The sequence below is a fragment of the Microcaecilia unicolor genome, chromosome 6 (genome assembly GCF_901765095.1).
Source record: "Microcaecilia unicolor chromosome 6, aMicUni1.1, whole genome shotgun sequence".
Taxonomy (NCBI): domain Eukaryota; kingdom Metazoa; phylum Chordata; class Amphibia; order Gymnophiona; family Siphonopidae; genus Microcaecilia; species Microcaecilia unicolor.
The window spans coordinates 28795994-28813019 of NC_044036.1; the positions used below are offsets into that span (position 1 = coordinate 28795994).

Genomic DNA, 17026 nt, shown 5'->3' on the forward strand with positions numbered 1-17026 from the left:
GCCGAGGCATTTATATTGCCAAGCTAAGAATGCAGTCAGCAGTGAAACATATGCATGTGCCCATATAATGCTAGGCAAGCAGGTAATTACGGGTCTTGACAGCAACGTCTACATTCAAGATGTAGAACAATAAGCGGCTCTTACCTTTCGGAATTTGCCATAAGAGATGAAGAAGGAGCGCCCGGATGAATCCCGACCACGTCATGCTCTTATAACCCGACTGACCGGCGTGCTTCCAGCGGGAGCCGAAAAAATGCTGGCGACAAGTCTCTCTGCTTCCTACTGCACGCATGGGTTTGAACTGGCTAGGCTGCTGCTTCCCTCTGGGCGGGGCCTATGCTCGCCAACCTATGGCTGCGCGACTCCCGTCGCTCCCCTCAGCCAAGCCTGGAGCTAGGCGCGCGCTGGTCCCCTTCAACTTCAGCGCCAGCGGCAGAGGCTCTCCACTGTGTGGCCGCCGGAGGAACAGGTTCCCGCAGAAAACTACAAACATGACGGACGCTGTTCAGATGGCTCTGCTGTTAGTTAACCCTTTTGTGACAAGGTGTGAACACCATGTATTATTCTTCCCTGTCATAAGGGTAGGTTGCAACCCCCCCCCCTTCAAATGATCCAGGTGCTGGTGCGGAATTGGCTTCTGTCTCCCACCGCTAAGATGACCACCCTAGTCCCCCCCCCCCCCCCCCCAACTAAGCTGGGAAAACACTGATTACTCTCTGTTCTGTATTTTAAAATCAGCGTCGCTGTAGCCAGTGGGTTGCTGGAAGAGGAGAGGGACGGAGGTTCCTGAGTCATTTGGTGCAAATTATTAGCTTGTTTGTTTTAAAAATATTAATGTGTACCTTTAATCGGACGTATTAGATTGTAAGCTCTTTGAGCAGGGACTGTCTTTCTTCTATGTTTGTGCAGCGCTGCGTATGCCTTGTAGCGCTATAGAAATGCTAAATAGTAATAGTAGTAGTAGTACGTAGCAGGTTATGGTGGCATTGAATGTTGTGTATGGTAAAAGAAAGCAGTTGGACCACGACCAAGGGGTTAAAAGGGTATACAGGGAGGCCAAGGCTATCAATCATGTGGCATTATGGTATACAGCCCAGAGTACTGATAGAACTAAAAAATAAAATTGCACGTCTATTATTAGTAATTTGTAACTATCTTTACAATCGAGCATGGTACCTAAGATGGGAGGGTAGCCTGGGAAATTATGGAATAGTGGAACCTGATGTCTGCCAGGCAAAACGGTAGAGACTATTATAAAGAACAAAATTGCTGAATATATACATACTAACAATAAGCTGAAATGTGCTTACACACTAAATTCTCTTCAAATTATGTAGTGTTGAGTGAGTGAATACACTGTTTTTCTTTTTTTTTTTTTTCTTCATTTTCTTATTTAAATATTCGTGGGGGGGGGGGGGACAGAAACAAGGCTTTGGTTAGAAAAGAACAAAGATGGATTTATACACTGCAAACCCTTGAACCACAGGGATTAAATTCTATAATTGAATGGTTTGCGTTTTTCTAACCCAGTATCAGGTGTATATACCTTCATAATTATGCACAGGTATTGATAATTAATGTCAATTAATTGAGAGGTTTAAATATCCATGCATTTCCTCTAATCACTGCTTTCACTTCCGGTGCCACATGAGCAATGGACATCATTGTATAAGGGTTGTGCCGGTGTTTCTTTTCTTTATATGTATTATATCTGCTTACACCATATAAGTTTAAGTAATTTTCGTGGTATATTTTGGATTACAGGCATTATGATTTGCTGTTAGTTACTTGGCCCCCTGAGGAAGCTAATTGCAGAGTGAAACGGTGAGCCCCATTGGGCAAAATTTGCAAAAGCTAAGTAACATTATTTATGTATTTAAGCGATTGCCTAATATCACGTGTAGTTGATTTTTTAGGAGATTCATTTAACTTTATACAGAGCCCCTTACTACACACAAGTGGAGTTTTCTAGATCAGTGATAATAACGGAGTCAACATGCACGCTGGCATTGAGTGTAATCTTCACGCTGCTGCCATGCGGTGACTATTGAGGTCGTTTCTCCACTTTAAATAAGAAAAAGAAGAAAAAAGAAAATCAGTGTATTCATTCACTCAACACTACGTAATTTGAAGAGAATTGAGTGTGTAAGCACATTTCAGCTTATTGTTAGTATTATTACTCCCTTTTGCTGAAATTTCATCTGGTGTTATCTGTATGAACATATACATAAGTATAAATTAATGGGACAAAGCCAACATGAATTCAGCCAAGGGAAATCTTCCCTCACTAATCTGTTACATTTCTTTGACCAGGTCAATAAACATATAGATACAGGCGAGCTAGTTGATATGTATCTGGATTTTCAGAATGTAATTGATAAAGTACCTCATGAAGGACTGAGGAAATCAAATGGGATGGAGGCAGTGAACTATTGTGGATTAAGAACCTGTTAAAAGATAGAAAACAGTTGGATGGTCAACATTCTCAGTGGGGAAGGATAAACAATGGAGTTCACTACAAAAGTAAAAAAATGAGAGCGGTAACAAACAATATATCAAAATCCACAAACATAGTTCCACCTATACAAAGGAAAATATCTCTAGGATAATCATCAAAATAACATATATATCAAAAAAGGAAGGAAAAAAGCTAGGATTTTTAGCACAGCTGATCGGAAATAAGCAAATGTGCTAGCTGACAGTGTATATAAGTGAAAACATTCAAGCATTACTATGACAGTCTGACAGGGTGGGAGGATGGGGGTGGGTCGGAGGTATGCATGGGGACATCAAAGCATATCATTGATATTCTAACAGGATGGGTGTGGATAGGTGAGGGGTGGGGTGATCAACAGAGACATACAGCTTTATGGTTTATAATGGGCTAGGAACCCCATGCATACCTCCTACCCACCCCCATCCTCCCACCCTGTCAGACTGTCATAGTAATGCTTGAATGTTTTCACTTATATACACTGTCAGCTAGCACATTTGCTTATTTCCGATCTGAGGAAGAAGGGCAACCTTCGAAAGCTAATCAAGAAATGTATTAAGTTATGGCCAATAAAAAAGGTATCATCTTATTTTCTTTTCCATGTTTTATTTTGTTTGATTTCTATTGATAACCTTAAGAGTGGACTAACACGGCTACCACACTCCTCTACTTAGCACAGCTGAGAAACCCCAGCTTTATGGACCCCGAAGCACCATTGTGGAAAAGGTACCATGTGAAACACTGGCTATTGTTGGTCCTGGGGATGCTGCGAAGCTGGCTTATTGATCACACGTCAAGCACATGTTAAGATAAGTGTGTTATCTTCAAATTTGAAATTTGTATTGGTGATTTTGGACAGTAGTTAAGTTCATTGTTGTTGTGGCTGCACATTTGAAATTGTCCTGTGGAAGTTTTTTTGCCAATGATGATGAGCAGATCAGATATGATCTTTATAGCTCTATTAAGTCAATTTTGACTTAGAGCTCCTTGAGGCTTTTTCCTTCCTTTTTTGATATATATGTTTTATTGATTATCCTAGAGATATTTTCCTTTGTACAAGTGGGACTATTTTTGTGGATTTAAACAATGGAGTTCCCTGGGAATTTGTGCTGGAACCGCTGCTTTTTAATATATTTATAAATGACTTAGAAACAGGAATAAATGAGTGAAATGATCAGATTTGCTGATGACACAACGTTATTACGTTATTCAAAGTTGTTAAATCACAAAAAGATTGTGAGAAATTTCAAGAGGACCTTATGGAACTGGGAAACTGAGCATTCAAATGGCATATGGCATTTAATGTGAATAAATGCAAAGTGATGCATGTAGAAAAGAGGAGCCCAAACTAAAGCTACATGATGTAAGGTTCCACAGTAGGAGGCACCACCACAAAAAGGATTCAGTTGTTATATTTGATAATACGTTGAAACCCTCTGCTCAGTGTTCCACATCAGCATCTATGAAAGTGTGTAGAATGTTAAGAATTATTAGGAAAAGAATGAAAAACAAAACAGCATATTAAAATGCCTTTGTATCACTCCATGTATCACACCTCAAATATTGTGTGTAATTGTGGTCACCACATCTGAAAAAAGATACAGCCAAATTAGAAAAAGTACAGAGAAGATCAACATAATGATAAAGGGGAAGGTGCAACACCCGTGTCTTAAGGAGGCCAGGGATCTTCAGCTTGGAAAAAAAAAGACAGCTGAGATTTGATAGAGGGCCATAAAATAATGAGTGGAGCAGAATGGGTAGATGTGAATCATATGTTTACTGTTTCCAAATGTTCAAGGACGAGGGGGCACATAGTGAAGTCAGTAGTACATTGAGAAAAAAATCAGACAAAATATTTCTTCATGCAGTGTATAGTTAAGCTCTTTAATTTGTTGTCAGAGAATGTGGTAAAAGTGGTTAACATAACAGGGTTTAAAAAAGGTTTACTCAAGTTCCTGGAAGAAAAGTCCATGACATAAACCATTGGTAAGGTTGACTTGGGGAAAATCTACTGCTTATTCCTGTGATAAGCTGCATATAATATATTTTACTCTTTTGGGGTCCTGCCAGGTACTTGACAAGTCGTCTCCTCCAGACTGACTGAATACAGGAGAGATGACTTGTCAAGCTTCTTGAGCTATGTACTAACTTTTAAGTTTTTGAATTCTGTGCAGTGTTGGAGTTACACAGTAGCGATTACATAGTAACATAGTAGATGATGGCAGAAAAAGACCTGCACGGTCCATCCAGTCTGCCCAACAAGAAACTCACATGTGCTACTTTGTGTATACCTTACCTTGATTTGTACCTGTCCTTTTCCGGGCACAGACCGTATAAGTCTGCCCAGCACTATCCCCGCCTCCCACCACCGGCTCTGGCACAAACCGTATAAGTCTGCCCAGCACCATCTCCGTCTCCCACCGCCGGCTTTGCCACCCAATCTCGTCGAAGCTCCTTAGGATCCATTCCTTCTGAGCAGGATTCCTTCATGTTTATCCCACGCATGTTTGAATTCCGTTACCGTTTTCATTTCCACCACCTCCCACGGGAGGGCATTCCAAGCATCCACTACTCTCTCTGTGAAAAAATACTTCCTGACATTTTTCCCGAGTCTGCCCCCCTTCAATCTCATTTCATGTCCTCTCGTTCTACTGCCTTCGCATCTCCGGAAAAGGTTCGTTTGCAGATTAATACCTTTCAAATATTTGAACGTCTGTATCATATCACCCCTGTTTCTCCTTTCCTCCACAGTATACATGTTCAGGTCCGCAAGTCTCTCCTCGTACGTCTTGTAACGCAAATCCCATACCATTCTCGTAGCTTTTCTTTGCACCGCTTCAATTCTTTTTACATCCTTAACAAGATACGGCCTCCAGAACTGAACACAATACTCCAGGTGGGGCCTCAAGCACTGTACAACATATATTACTGTTTGATGCTATTCACATTAAAGTGCTGTGACAGTTTGATTTAATTTACACAGTAACTCTTTAAAGATGGGAAGGTTTTTTAAGCCAATGATGAAGAACTGATCGTTGTGATCATCTTTAGCTCTGTAGGTTGGTTGATGATCTGGAGCTCTTTGAGGCTTTTTCCTTCCTTTCATTTATATTCTTGTTGTTTACACATTTTTTTAAAATTGCAGTGTCTCATGGTGATATCTGCAATTATGGTCTCGGGCATAAGCTACCATCAAACCTTTTGAAGAAAAAGTATTATGGAAGGAAAACAATGACCAGTTGTCTCCTCAAAATTTTAGCTACTCTTTCAATGCCAGACGCATATTTCATTACACATGTCAGAATCTCTTCTCCTGAAGTTCTGTACTTGACCAAAAATAAAAGATCTCTATTAAAAAAAAAAAAAAACATTTGAACTCTTTTATAGGCACTGTTAACAACTCTTAAAGGATCCAATATAACAAAGAGGAGGAATTAACCACTATTTCAAAGGAATATCCAAAGGAGCAAAAAAAAAAAGTAGAATTAGGCAAAGTATTTCAAAGCTTACAAATAACCTATTAAACTAACACCTAAATGAGAAGGTTATCAGTTTTATACGTAAGGACTTTGTTGTAGGTTATAAAGCCTCTTATGAGCCATTTCAGGCCACAACCATAAGCCCACAGTCATTAATCATTTTTCCCATACAATACAATTCCCATACAATCCACTGTTTGGATCTGAAGCGTGCTTTTGATGCTTTCCAGTTTTGTGTGTTGGAATTTGTTTATCCCTCTCGTCCTGATGGGGATTTAAATGCTGTCTTGCTACATAAAGAGTCCCACTGGATCGATCGCTTGCAAAACGTGGCCCCTTTGGGCTTAAATCGGGAACTAGATTGGTTGTAAGCTCTTTAGTTTGTATTTTGTAAGAGTTAGGGTGGAAAATCTTTAGGGGTTTGTCTTTGCGCAGTGATTGGTTCATTTTAAATTGTGGGAGGGTCAGTATGAGGGGCATAATCGAACGCGAACGCCCATTTGTAAAAACGTCCATCTCCGAGAACGGGTCCGTGAAGGGGCGGGCCGAACTGTATTTTCGAAAAAAATGGACGTCCATCTTTTTTTTCCGAAAATACATTGGATTAGGGCGTTTTTTGAGCTGGGCGTTTTTGTTTTTTAGCGATAATCGAAACCGAAGCGTCCCAGCTCAAAAACGACCAAATCCAAAGCATTTGGTCGTGGGAGGGGCCAGCATTCGTAGTGCACTGGTCCCCCTGAGATGCCTCTATGCCAGCCTCAAATATCATACCTAGCTCCATGACAGTAGTATGCAGGTCCCCAGAGCAATTTTACTTTAGTTGGTGCTGCGCGGGACCCATGCAGAGAGGAAAAATCGGAAGAAAAAAAAAGCAAGCAAGCAAGTGCAGTCAGGGACGTCCAAATTAAAAGATAGTAAAAGGGGGAATTGAACCAGCAACCTTTTGATTACAAGCTCAGTGCTCTAGCCAGTGCACCACTGATTAGAGTCCTTCCCTTTCCATTAAGTCTCTCCAAGTTTCTGTCAGCCAATCACAGCTCATTTAGCTGACATCTGTGTCAGCTAAACAGCGGTGATTGGCTGACAGAAACTTGGAGGAACTTAATGGAAAGGGAAGGACATCTAAGCACCTGAATAATGTGGCTCACTGGCTAGAGCACTGAGCTTGTAATCAGAAGGTTGCTGGTTTGATTCCCCCTTTTACTATCCTGGTAATTTAGACGTCCCTGACTGCACTTACTTGCTTGTTGTTTTTTTTTTTTTTCTTCCGATTTTTCCTCTCTGCATGGGTCCCGCACAGCACTAACTAAACTAAAATTACTTTGGGGACCTGCATACTGCTGTCATGGAGCTGGGGATGACATTTGAGGCTGGCTTACAAGTTGGAAAAAAAGTGTTTAACATTCGGTTTTTTTTGGTGGGAGGGGGTTAGTGACCACTGGGGGAGTCAGGGGAGGTCATCCCCGGTTCCTTCCGGTGGTCATCTGGTCATTTAGGGCACTTTTTTGGGACCTGTTCGTGAAAAAAACGGGTCCAACAAAAGTGACCTAAATTCTCTCTGAAAACGCCTTTCTTTTTTCCATTATCGGCCGAGCACGCACATCTCTGCTCAGCCAATAACCACGCCTCAGTCCCGCCTTCACCACGCCTCCGACATGCCCCCGTCAACTTTATGCATTCCCGCGACGGAGTGCAGTTGGAAACGCCCAAAATCGGCTTTCGATTATACCGATTTGGGCACCCACAAGAGAAAGACGTCCATCTCCCGATTTAGGTCGGAATTTGGGCGTTTTTCTCTTTCGAAAATAAGCCTCTATGTGATGTGGATTTTCGCTCCCTATTTGTGTGACGTCAAACGTGATCATCAAAGACCTTGTTTGCTTTTAGGTTTAAAGAAGTGGTGTAATACCAGTGAGTATAATTTTTTGTTTTAAGGCTTGTATTCTTAAGACAAATATTAATGATATGTCTTATGTATATATAAAATTTGTGTTTCAGATTATGTGCGGTCCAAGTGATTATGCATAATAAGACTCCAGAAGCAGGCAGGAGGTTCCTGCCAAAACGCTACATTGTTAGCTATTTTGGTTGTGGCATTTGATATGAATTTCTCCTGCTAGCATCGAGTCCAGTAAATGGTGAAGATGAACTGCTGTCTCTTTTTAAGCTAAGTGATTTTTTTTTCGCTCTTTTTGTAAAAAAAAAAAAAAAAATTCTAATAAAGTAATGTGATGTTTGTTTTGTATTTTATTGGAAGGATAAGTGATTGATGACTGTGGGCTTATGGTTGTGGCCTGAAATGGGATGACTCATAAGAGGCCTAATAACCTACAGCAAAGTCCTTAAGTATAAAACTGATATCCTTATTGGGCAGACTCAAGAAAAATGTCAGGAAGTATTTCTTCACGGAGAGAGTAGTGGATGCTTGGAAATGAAAACGGTAACAGAATTCAAGCACGCGTGGGATAAACATAAAGGAATCCTGTTCAGAAGGAACAGATCCTAAGGAGCTTAGCCGAGATTGGGCGGCAGAGCCGGTGGTGGGAGGCGAGGATAGTGCTGGGCAGACTTATACGGTCTGTGCCAGAGCCGGTGGTGGGAGGCGGGGCTGGTGGTTGGGAGGCGGGGATAGTGCTGGGCAGACGTACACGGTCTGTGCCATGAAAAGGACAGGTACAAATCAAGGTAAGGTATACACAAAAAGTAGCACATATGAGTTTATCTTGTTGGGCAGACTGGATGGACCATGCAGGTCTTTTTCTGCTGTCATCTACTATGTTATCATTTAGGTGTTATGCAGCAAGATGGCCGACAGGTAAGGAGCCTCGCAACGGGCTCCTGAAGTTCTGAGGAGTTGGACCATCATGGGCCATCCTCTGCCGTACCGGACCGCCCCGGAGCTGTGTGGGAACCAGGTGGTAGATCGCTGGACCGCGACTGCCTCACCGACCCGAGGCTGATAGCGTGGCCGCTTGGTCGCGACCTGTCCCTCGCCTTGCCGTCCGGCCGTCCCAGGACTCCCGCTGCCTCTCTCTGCCGGGGCCCAAACACCCGAGGGACCCCGGACTTCAGAGTCCCGCGTCGGCGTCTGCAGTGCATGCTGAGCCCGAGGTCCTGTGTGCCGCCGCTGTGCTCCCCGGCCGGAACGGCCCGGGCGCGCGCTGCGGTTCACAGGGCCTGGACGCAGTGCACGGACTGAGACGCTTGCTGGCCGACCAGGGCGCGGGGGACGGCGGCCGAGTTCGGCGGCCCTTGTGTGGACAGCGGAGGAGCGTCCATCGGCAACCACTGGTGTACCCAGCGGCCCTACACTGCGGGCGATCCCCGTGTTTCAGCAGGGCCAGTGCACAGAAGTCAGGAACCACAGGGCGGCATCTGTCTGGGAGGCTGATTCCCCCAGAGCTGCTGCTGCACAGCCATCGGGATGCTCGAGCCCAGCCAATTTCTGCAACTTGCCTCCACCTGATCCGGCTTCACCCTGAGTGTTCCAGACCGCCTGATCCGGCTTCTTCCTGCGTCTTCCAGTCCGCCTGATCCGGCTTCTCCCTGCGTCTTCCAGTCCCCCTGATCCGGCTTCTCCCTGCGTGTTCCAGTCCGCCTGATCCGGCTTCTTCCTGCCTGCTCCAGTCCGCCTGATGCAGCTTCCTCCTGCCCGCTCCAGTCCGCCTGGTACAGCTTCTTCCTGCCCGCTCCAGTCCGCCTGGTACAGCTTCTTCCTGACTGCTCCAGTCCGCCTGCTCCAGCATCTCCCTGCCCGCTCCAGTCCGCCTGGTACAGCTTCTTCCTGACTGCTCCAGTCCGCCTGCTCCAGCATCTCCCTGCTTACTCCAGTTCGCCTGATCCAGCTTCTTCCTATCTGCTCCAGTCCGCCTGATCCAGCTTCCTGCTTGCTCGTTCCAGTTCACCTGATCCAGCTGTTCCAGTCTGCCCGATCCTGCTCTCCCTGCTTGCTCCAGTCCATCTGCCTCAATCTGTTCCAGTCTACTTGATCCAGCGTGTTACAGCCTGCCTGCTCCAGCTACTCCCTTACTCCAGGCCCTCTGCTCCAGCCAGCTTACTCCAGTCTGCCTGATACAGCCTGTTCCAGTCCGTCTGCTTCAGCTTGTCCCAGCCTGTTCCAGTCTGTCTGCATCAGCTTGTCCTAGTCCGCCAGCTCCTGCTTCAAACCACTCCAGCCTGCCACTCAACTTGACTACTAGCCAATCATTGACTTACCACCAATCACCTGACTGTCTACCACCCACCCTGAAACCCGCCTGCCTCCCAGCCCATCCTCCTACCAGCTCATCACTCTCCTGCCCGACTGCCTACCCTCACCTGCCTGTCTCCCAGCCCACCTACCTTCCCTTTGAACACCTCAGTCACTACCCATGGCCCCCATTCACATCCTATTCCTTGCCCTGTCCCTCCCTAATCTTTTCCCCCTCTCACCTCTGTCTTCCACACGATCTCACTACCCATCCCTGTCCTCGTCCGCCCTCCCCTACCTACCCCTGTCCCCCACCACCTCACCATCCCTACTGTCTTCCTCCTCCTTCCTAGCTCTCAACCTTCAACACCTCCTTCCTGCCATGAACCCTTCCCCTTTCCTCCTAAGCGCATCCCGTCTTCGTCGCCCTTCCTCACCCACCCTTCTCCGCACTCTCTTGCTCCTTCTCCTGCTATCCGCGGGTGACATCAATCCCAACCCAGGTCCCCCACACCTGTCCTCGTCCTCATCTCATCTATGCAAACGATCCCGCGATATCTCCAATCTCATCCCTATTCCCCTCCTCCCCCCCCTTCTCGTGTGCCCTGTGGAACGCCCATTCAATCTGCAACAAACTTCCCTTCACCCACGATCTCCATCTCCCATTCCCTTCATCTGCTCGCCCTAACTGAAACCTGGCTCACCCCGGACAACTCTGCCTCAATCGCAGCCCTATGCCACGGAGGTTATCTTTTCTCCCATTCGCCCCACCCAGTCGGCCGCGGTGGCGGCGTCAGACTACTACTTTCGCCCGCCTGCAGCTTCCAACCTCTCCACCTACCTCAGTCTCACAGCTTCTCATCCTTTGAAGTTCACTCCATCCGTGTATTCCACCCACTGCCTCTGAGTTGCAGTCATTTACTGCCCCCCTGATAAATCCTTCCCATCCTTCCTTACCGACTTCGATGCCTGGCTCTCCGTCTTTCTTGAGCCCTCATCCCCATCCCTCATTCTCAGTGACTTCAACATCCACACTGATAACCCTTCCGATTCATATGTGTCTCAGTTCCTCACTCTTACCTCCTCCTTCAACCTCCAACTGAGCCCCACCACCCCTACTCACAAATCTGGCCACTGTCTTGATCTCGTCCTCTCTTGCTCACCCTCCACTTTCTGCGTTTCACCTCTTCCTCTCTCCGACCACCACCTTATCACATTCACACTTCAGCACCCTCCCCCTCAATCTCGCGCAACACTAACTACTACGTCCAGAAATCTCCAGGCTGTTGACCCCTCCACCTTATCCTCTACTATCTCTGTTCTCCTCCCTTCCATCTTGTCCTCCACATCTGTTGACAAAGCTGTCTCCACTTACAGTGCCACTCTTTCCTCTGCTCTAGACGCCCTTGCACTGTCCACCTCCCGGCCCACAAGACGTACCAATCCCCAGCCCTGGCTGACCCCTTGCACCCGATACCTTCGCTCCTGCGCCCGTTCGGCTGAACGCCTCTGGAGGAAATCTCGCTCCCTTACTGACTTCATTCACTTCAAATTCATGCTATCCTCCTTCCAATCCTCCCTATTCCTCGCTAAGCAGGACTATTATATCCAATTGACCAATTTCCCTCAGCTCTAACCCTCGTCGTCTATTTGCCACCCTCAACTCCCTCCTCAAAGTGCCCTCTGCTCCCACCCCCCCTTCACTCTCTCCTCAATCTCTGGCCCACTACTTCCGTGACAAGGTCCAGAAGATCGACCTCGAATTCACCACTACTCCCTCTCCTCCTCTTCAGCCTATATCTCACTCTCTCATCCAACCTACCCAGGCCTCCTTCTCCTCCTTTCCTGCTATCACCGAAGAGGAAATCGCCCATCTCCTCTCCTCCTCGAAAGCCACCACTTGTTCCTCTGACCCCATCCCCACTAACCTACTCAACACCATCACTCCTACCATCACCCCCACCATCTGTCATATCCTTAACCTCTCTCTCTCCACTGCATCTGTCCCGGACACCTTCAAGCATGCTGTGGTCACTCCACTCCTCAAAAAACCATCACTTAACCCTACCTGTCCCTCCAACTACCGCCCCATTTCCCTCCTACCCTTCCTCTCCAAGATACTTGAACGCGCCGTTCACAGCCGCAGTATTGATTTTCTCTCCTCTCATGCCATCCTCGATCCGCTTCAATCCGGCTTTCGCCCCCTACACTCAACAGAAACGGCACTATCTAAAGTCTGCAATGACCTATTCCTCGCCAAATCCAAAGGTCACTACTCCATCCTCATCCTCCTCGACCTCTCCGCCGCTTTTGACACTGTCAATCACAACCTACTTCTTGACACACTGTCCTCCCTTGGGTTCCAGGGCTCTGTCCTCTCCTGGTTCTCCTCTTATCTCTCCCATTGTACCTTCAGAGTACACTCTCATGGTTTGTCCTCCTCCCCTATCCCGCTGTCTGTTGGAGTTCCTCAGGGATCTGTCCTTGGGCCCCTTCTTTTTTCAATCTACACCTCTTCCTTAGGCTCCCTGATCTCTTCTCATGGTTTCCACTATCATCTTTATGCAGACGACACCCAGCTTTATCTCTCCACACCTGAAATCACTGCGGATACCCAGGCCAAAGTCTCAGCCTGCTTATCCGACATTGCTGCCTGGATGTCCAACCGCCACCTAAAACTGAATATGTCTAAGACTGAACTTATTGTTTTCCCACCCAAACCCACTTCCCCTCTCCCTTCACTCTCTATCTCAGTTGATAACACCCTCATCGTCCCCGTCTCATCTGCCCGCAACCTCGGTGTCATCGTCGACTCCTCCCTCTCCTTTTCTGCGCACATCCAGCAGATAGCCAAGACCTGTCGCTTCTTCCTCTATAACATTAGCAAAATTCGCCCCTTCCTCTCCGAGCACACCACCCGAACTCTCATCCGCTCTCTCATTACCTCTCGCCTTGACTACTGCAACCTACTCCTGACCGGCCTCCCACGTAGCAATCTTTACCCCCTTCAGTCCATCCAGAACTCTGCCGCACGTCTTATCTTCCACCTTAACCGATATACTCATATCACCCCTCTCCTCAAGTCACTTCACTGGCTCCCAATCAGATACCGCATACAGTTCAAGCTTCTCTTACTCGCCTACAAATGCACTCGATCTGCGGCCCCTCCGTACCTCTCTACCCTCATCTCCCCTTACGTCCCTACCCGTAACCTCCGCTCTCAAGACAAATCCCTCCTTTCAGTACCCTTCTCCACCACCTCCAAATCCAGGCTCCGCCCCTTCTGTCTCGCCTCACCCCATGCCTGGAACAAACTCCCTGAGCCCATAAGCCGTGCCCCCTCCCTACCCATCTTCAAATCAATGCTCAAAGCCCACCTCTTCAATGTCGCCTTCGGCACCTAATCACTACACCTCTTCTCAGGAAAACTTATCTACCCCAACTTGACATTTCGTCCTTTAGATTGTAAGCTCTTCCGAGCAGGGACCGTCCTTAATTGTTAATTTGTACAGCGCTGCGTAACCCTAGTAGTGCTCTAGAAATGTTTAGTAGTAGTAGTAGTAGTGTTAGTTTAATAGGTTATTTGTAAGCTTTGAAATACTTTGCCTAGTTCCACTAATTTTTGCTCTTTTGGATAACTCTTAAAGGATACCCTCCTCCAGGAGATGAGGTTGAGGATCCTATGCTTGAAACTTAAAATCATTAAGATCAGAGCCAATCCGGCGATATTTTACAAATTGTGAAAACGGCAATGTTCCAATCTGTGGCCTTTCTAAACACTGTTTTTCCACCATTGTCCTCTCTTCTCACCAAAAAAAATCATGATAAAGACATTTATTGTTCCTGAGCTGTGATTGACAGGAGTGACGTCAACCGCAGTAATAAAACAGAAGTGTTCCAGTTGGCAGCCATCTTTGAGAACCAGTGAGCAGGTTAAACACTCCTGATATTATTGGTTTGTAAGCAAGGGTCTGTGATAGTTCTGTTGAGAGAGTTTTTTTGTGTTTATTTTTCAGAGGCTTGGTCCTATTTTACCCTAATGTAGGTTTTGGCGAGACCATAGCCACCACCAGAGGGACCTTGCTGAATAGGGATAAGTCTCTGTTTTTCACTTTTGGTTTGCATTGAAACACTATTGACTGCATTATTAAGCATTTTTAAGGAGGGTTTTTTTCTTTCGATGGGGTGATTTACCCTTTGAAGTTCAGAAACTAACAGTTTGTTCTGGATTGGGTTCCGAGGCTTTTTCCTCATTATAAGAACAGACGTTTTTTGATGTTGTGATGTTACAATTGGAATCTATGGGCTTTGTCAAAGCTGCTCTACTGATTGGGCTCAGGCCCCCTTAAAAATAGCTGTCTGGGTGTACGGCTGAGGAGAATTAGGCTCTAGAGAGGAGAGAAGGGACTTATTTAAGCACTGAAAGACTGCACAGTAAGAGACTGGAGACCAAAATATAAGAGTATCTGAGGAGGAGAAGGAGATTAGGGGCCAGATGCACTAAACCTTAACGACCCTTTTACTGACCCTTAACGAAGAAATTTTCAACCGTAGCATGCATCAAAGGCCATTTTCCGACGAAGCTAGCAGCTAACGAAACCGGAATGCAAACGAGAAACTACCATTGAAATGTTGACAATTCGGAATGCACTAACCATACCGACGATAGCAACGAATCACTTACCGTCAGAAATTTAACGTGAGCTCAGACCTGTCGTCAAGGCCTGAGCTGTCATCTCCCCGCTGGCCCCTGCACCATAAAAATCATGTTTAAAAAGAAAAGTGAGCTCCCCGCTTCCCTCTGCCTAAAATAAAAATGAAACTAACAACAAAAAAAGGATCGGGAGGGGGCAAAGGCGCTCATCAGGAGCATCCTTCACGGATGGCCTTGCCCCCGCCCCGCCCGAATTCGCCACTGCTCCCCCCCCCCCCCCCCCCCGCTTCAAAATAAAAATCAAACTAACTTTTAAGGCTGCCCCGGCCCCCCTCCCTTCCTGTCTCTTTCCCAGCCCTGCCTCCCGACATCCTCCGCCCTGTGCCCCGCCCCCTCTGCCCCCTCCTGGGATCCTCGCTGCCATTCCCCCCCTCCACCGGGCCCACCTCCTACCGGGCCCTTGCAGCGCCTCTGCCTCTGTGTGAAGGCGCTGCACGGGCAAGAAGAACAGCTGATGCCTTCGCCCAGTCTTCTCGTTCGCTTCTCTCTCCCCCTGGGCCCACCCCCGTCTGGCTGCTCTGAGCATGCGTTAGGGGCCGATTACCGACGGGGATTACACAGGTTTGATGCGTTGTACTTTACAGTACCGCACTGAACATGTGCGACTTTTTTTTTGGTGCATCCTTCATTTTTTAAAATTCGTTAGGGACTTTAACATTTGAGATTTTTTAACGTTTGGTTGATGCATCTGGCCCTAGGGCTGTTAAAAGTCCTGAGAGTAAAAATGCACTTACTGAGTTACAGAGAAGGTTACCAACCCGCTTGCTTGTGAAGGAGCACAAGAGATGAAGGAGAATAAAGGAGACAGCACACCTCAGAGGAGACTAAAGGACTGTAATACTTTTTGCCTTCACTTTTTTTTATACACCATATGCCTTCTTTATATATTTTTGTACCTTTGAGGAGAGCCCAATAAAGGGGGATTTTTATCCTAAAACTTATCTGCTACCAGTTTGTTTGTTTTTTTTTCTCTGCACATCCAGAGATTATTAACTAAATAGCCAGTCATCAGGGGATCCATATGTTTGCTTTGGGAAAGGATTTTGGAGGAAACTTTATAGGAATAGACACTAAGAATAGCACCTATAAACTTTGCACCCTAGTCCATAAAATCATCCATGGTGACGCCCCAGCCTACATGTCAGACCTAATAGAACTACCACCCAGGAACGCAAAAAAATCTTCTCGCACATTCCTTGATCTTCATCCTCCCAAGTGTAATGGTCTGAAATACAAATCGATGCACGCATCTACCTTTTCCTATACGAGCACGGAACTCTGGAACGCGCTGCCTCGTAACCTGAAAACGGTCTATGAACGGACCAGTTTCCGTAAACTACTGAAAACCTATCTCTTCGACAAGATATATCACAAAGATCAACATGTGTAACTGTATAATCTTTAAAACTTCTAGAATTGTCTTATAATGTCTTTTGCTTTACCACTATCATGTATTTCACCACCATGTAACACATAACCCTCTGTAAAACCAAATGTATATTCTCTTCAATTTCCAGTACCCATGATGAATTGTAAGCCACATTGAGCCTGCAAAGAGGTGGGATAATGTGGGATACAAATGCAATAAATAAATAAATAAAAAATCATTTCAAATTAATATAACTGATCCCCAGTGTGTTGGGCTAAGGGCCAACCCTGCTTCTGGGGTCATCCTCAGCCCCAACACTTTAGGGGACCAGCTACAGTAGTTAGATTTGATTATGTGACTTATCAAAGTAGCCAGGTTTGGAGCCTCACAGTGACAAGGTAAAACACAGCAAAGGCGGAGATGCCGCTCCTGAAGAGGGCCACCTGAGTGCTCTGGAATATCTCCTCACCATCCCCAGCTCTCTAGGTGCACCTAGAGGGAAAATTCTCTTAGTTCTTTACAGTAGCATTAGCCCCTGCTAAAGGGCATAAGGCTAGCCAGGTCAATTGAAGTAAAAAAAAAAACAAAAAAAAACATGTTTTATGGTATACATGCTGCTGAAGTGAGCACTTTTGGAAAGCCTGGGAGCTGCAGGAGGAGCCTGTGGGAAGTACACCCAAACAGGGTGAACAGCCAAGAGGGGTGGGGGGGAGGATGGGGAGCTGAACCCCTCAGGCATGGCCCTGCAGGACTAATGCAAAGTAGTGACGCAAAGAAGTGT

The 17026-nt window shown here is 46.2% G+C and overlaps 1 protein-coding gene across 1 annotated transcript in view; it reads right to left on the bottom strand.

Annotated features, from left to right (window-relative positions):
• Positions 1 to 310, bottom strand: part of LRP8 (LDL receptor related protein 8) — a 534355-nt gene extending 534045 nt beyond the window's left edge. Inside the window, 1 exon segment of the mRNA XM_030207129.1 lies at positions 145 to 310. Coding sequence (XP_030062989.1) covers positions 145 to 292 — 148 coding nt within the window. The 5' untranslated portion in view covers positions 293 to 310.
• Between the last annotated feature and the right edge of the window lie 16716 nt (positions 311 to 17026).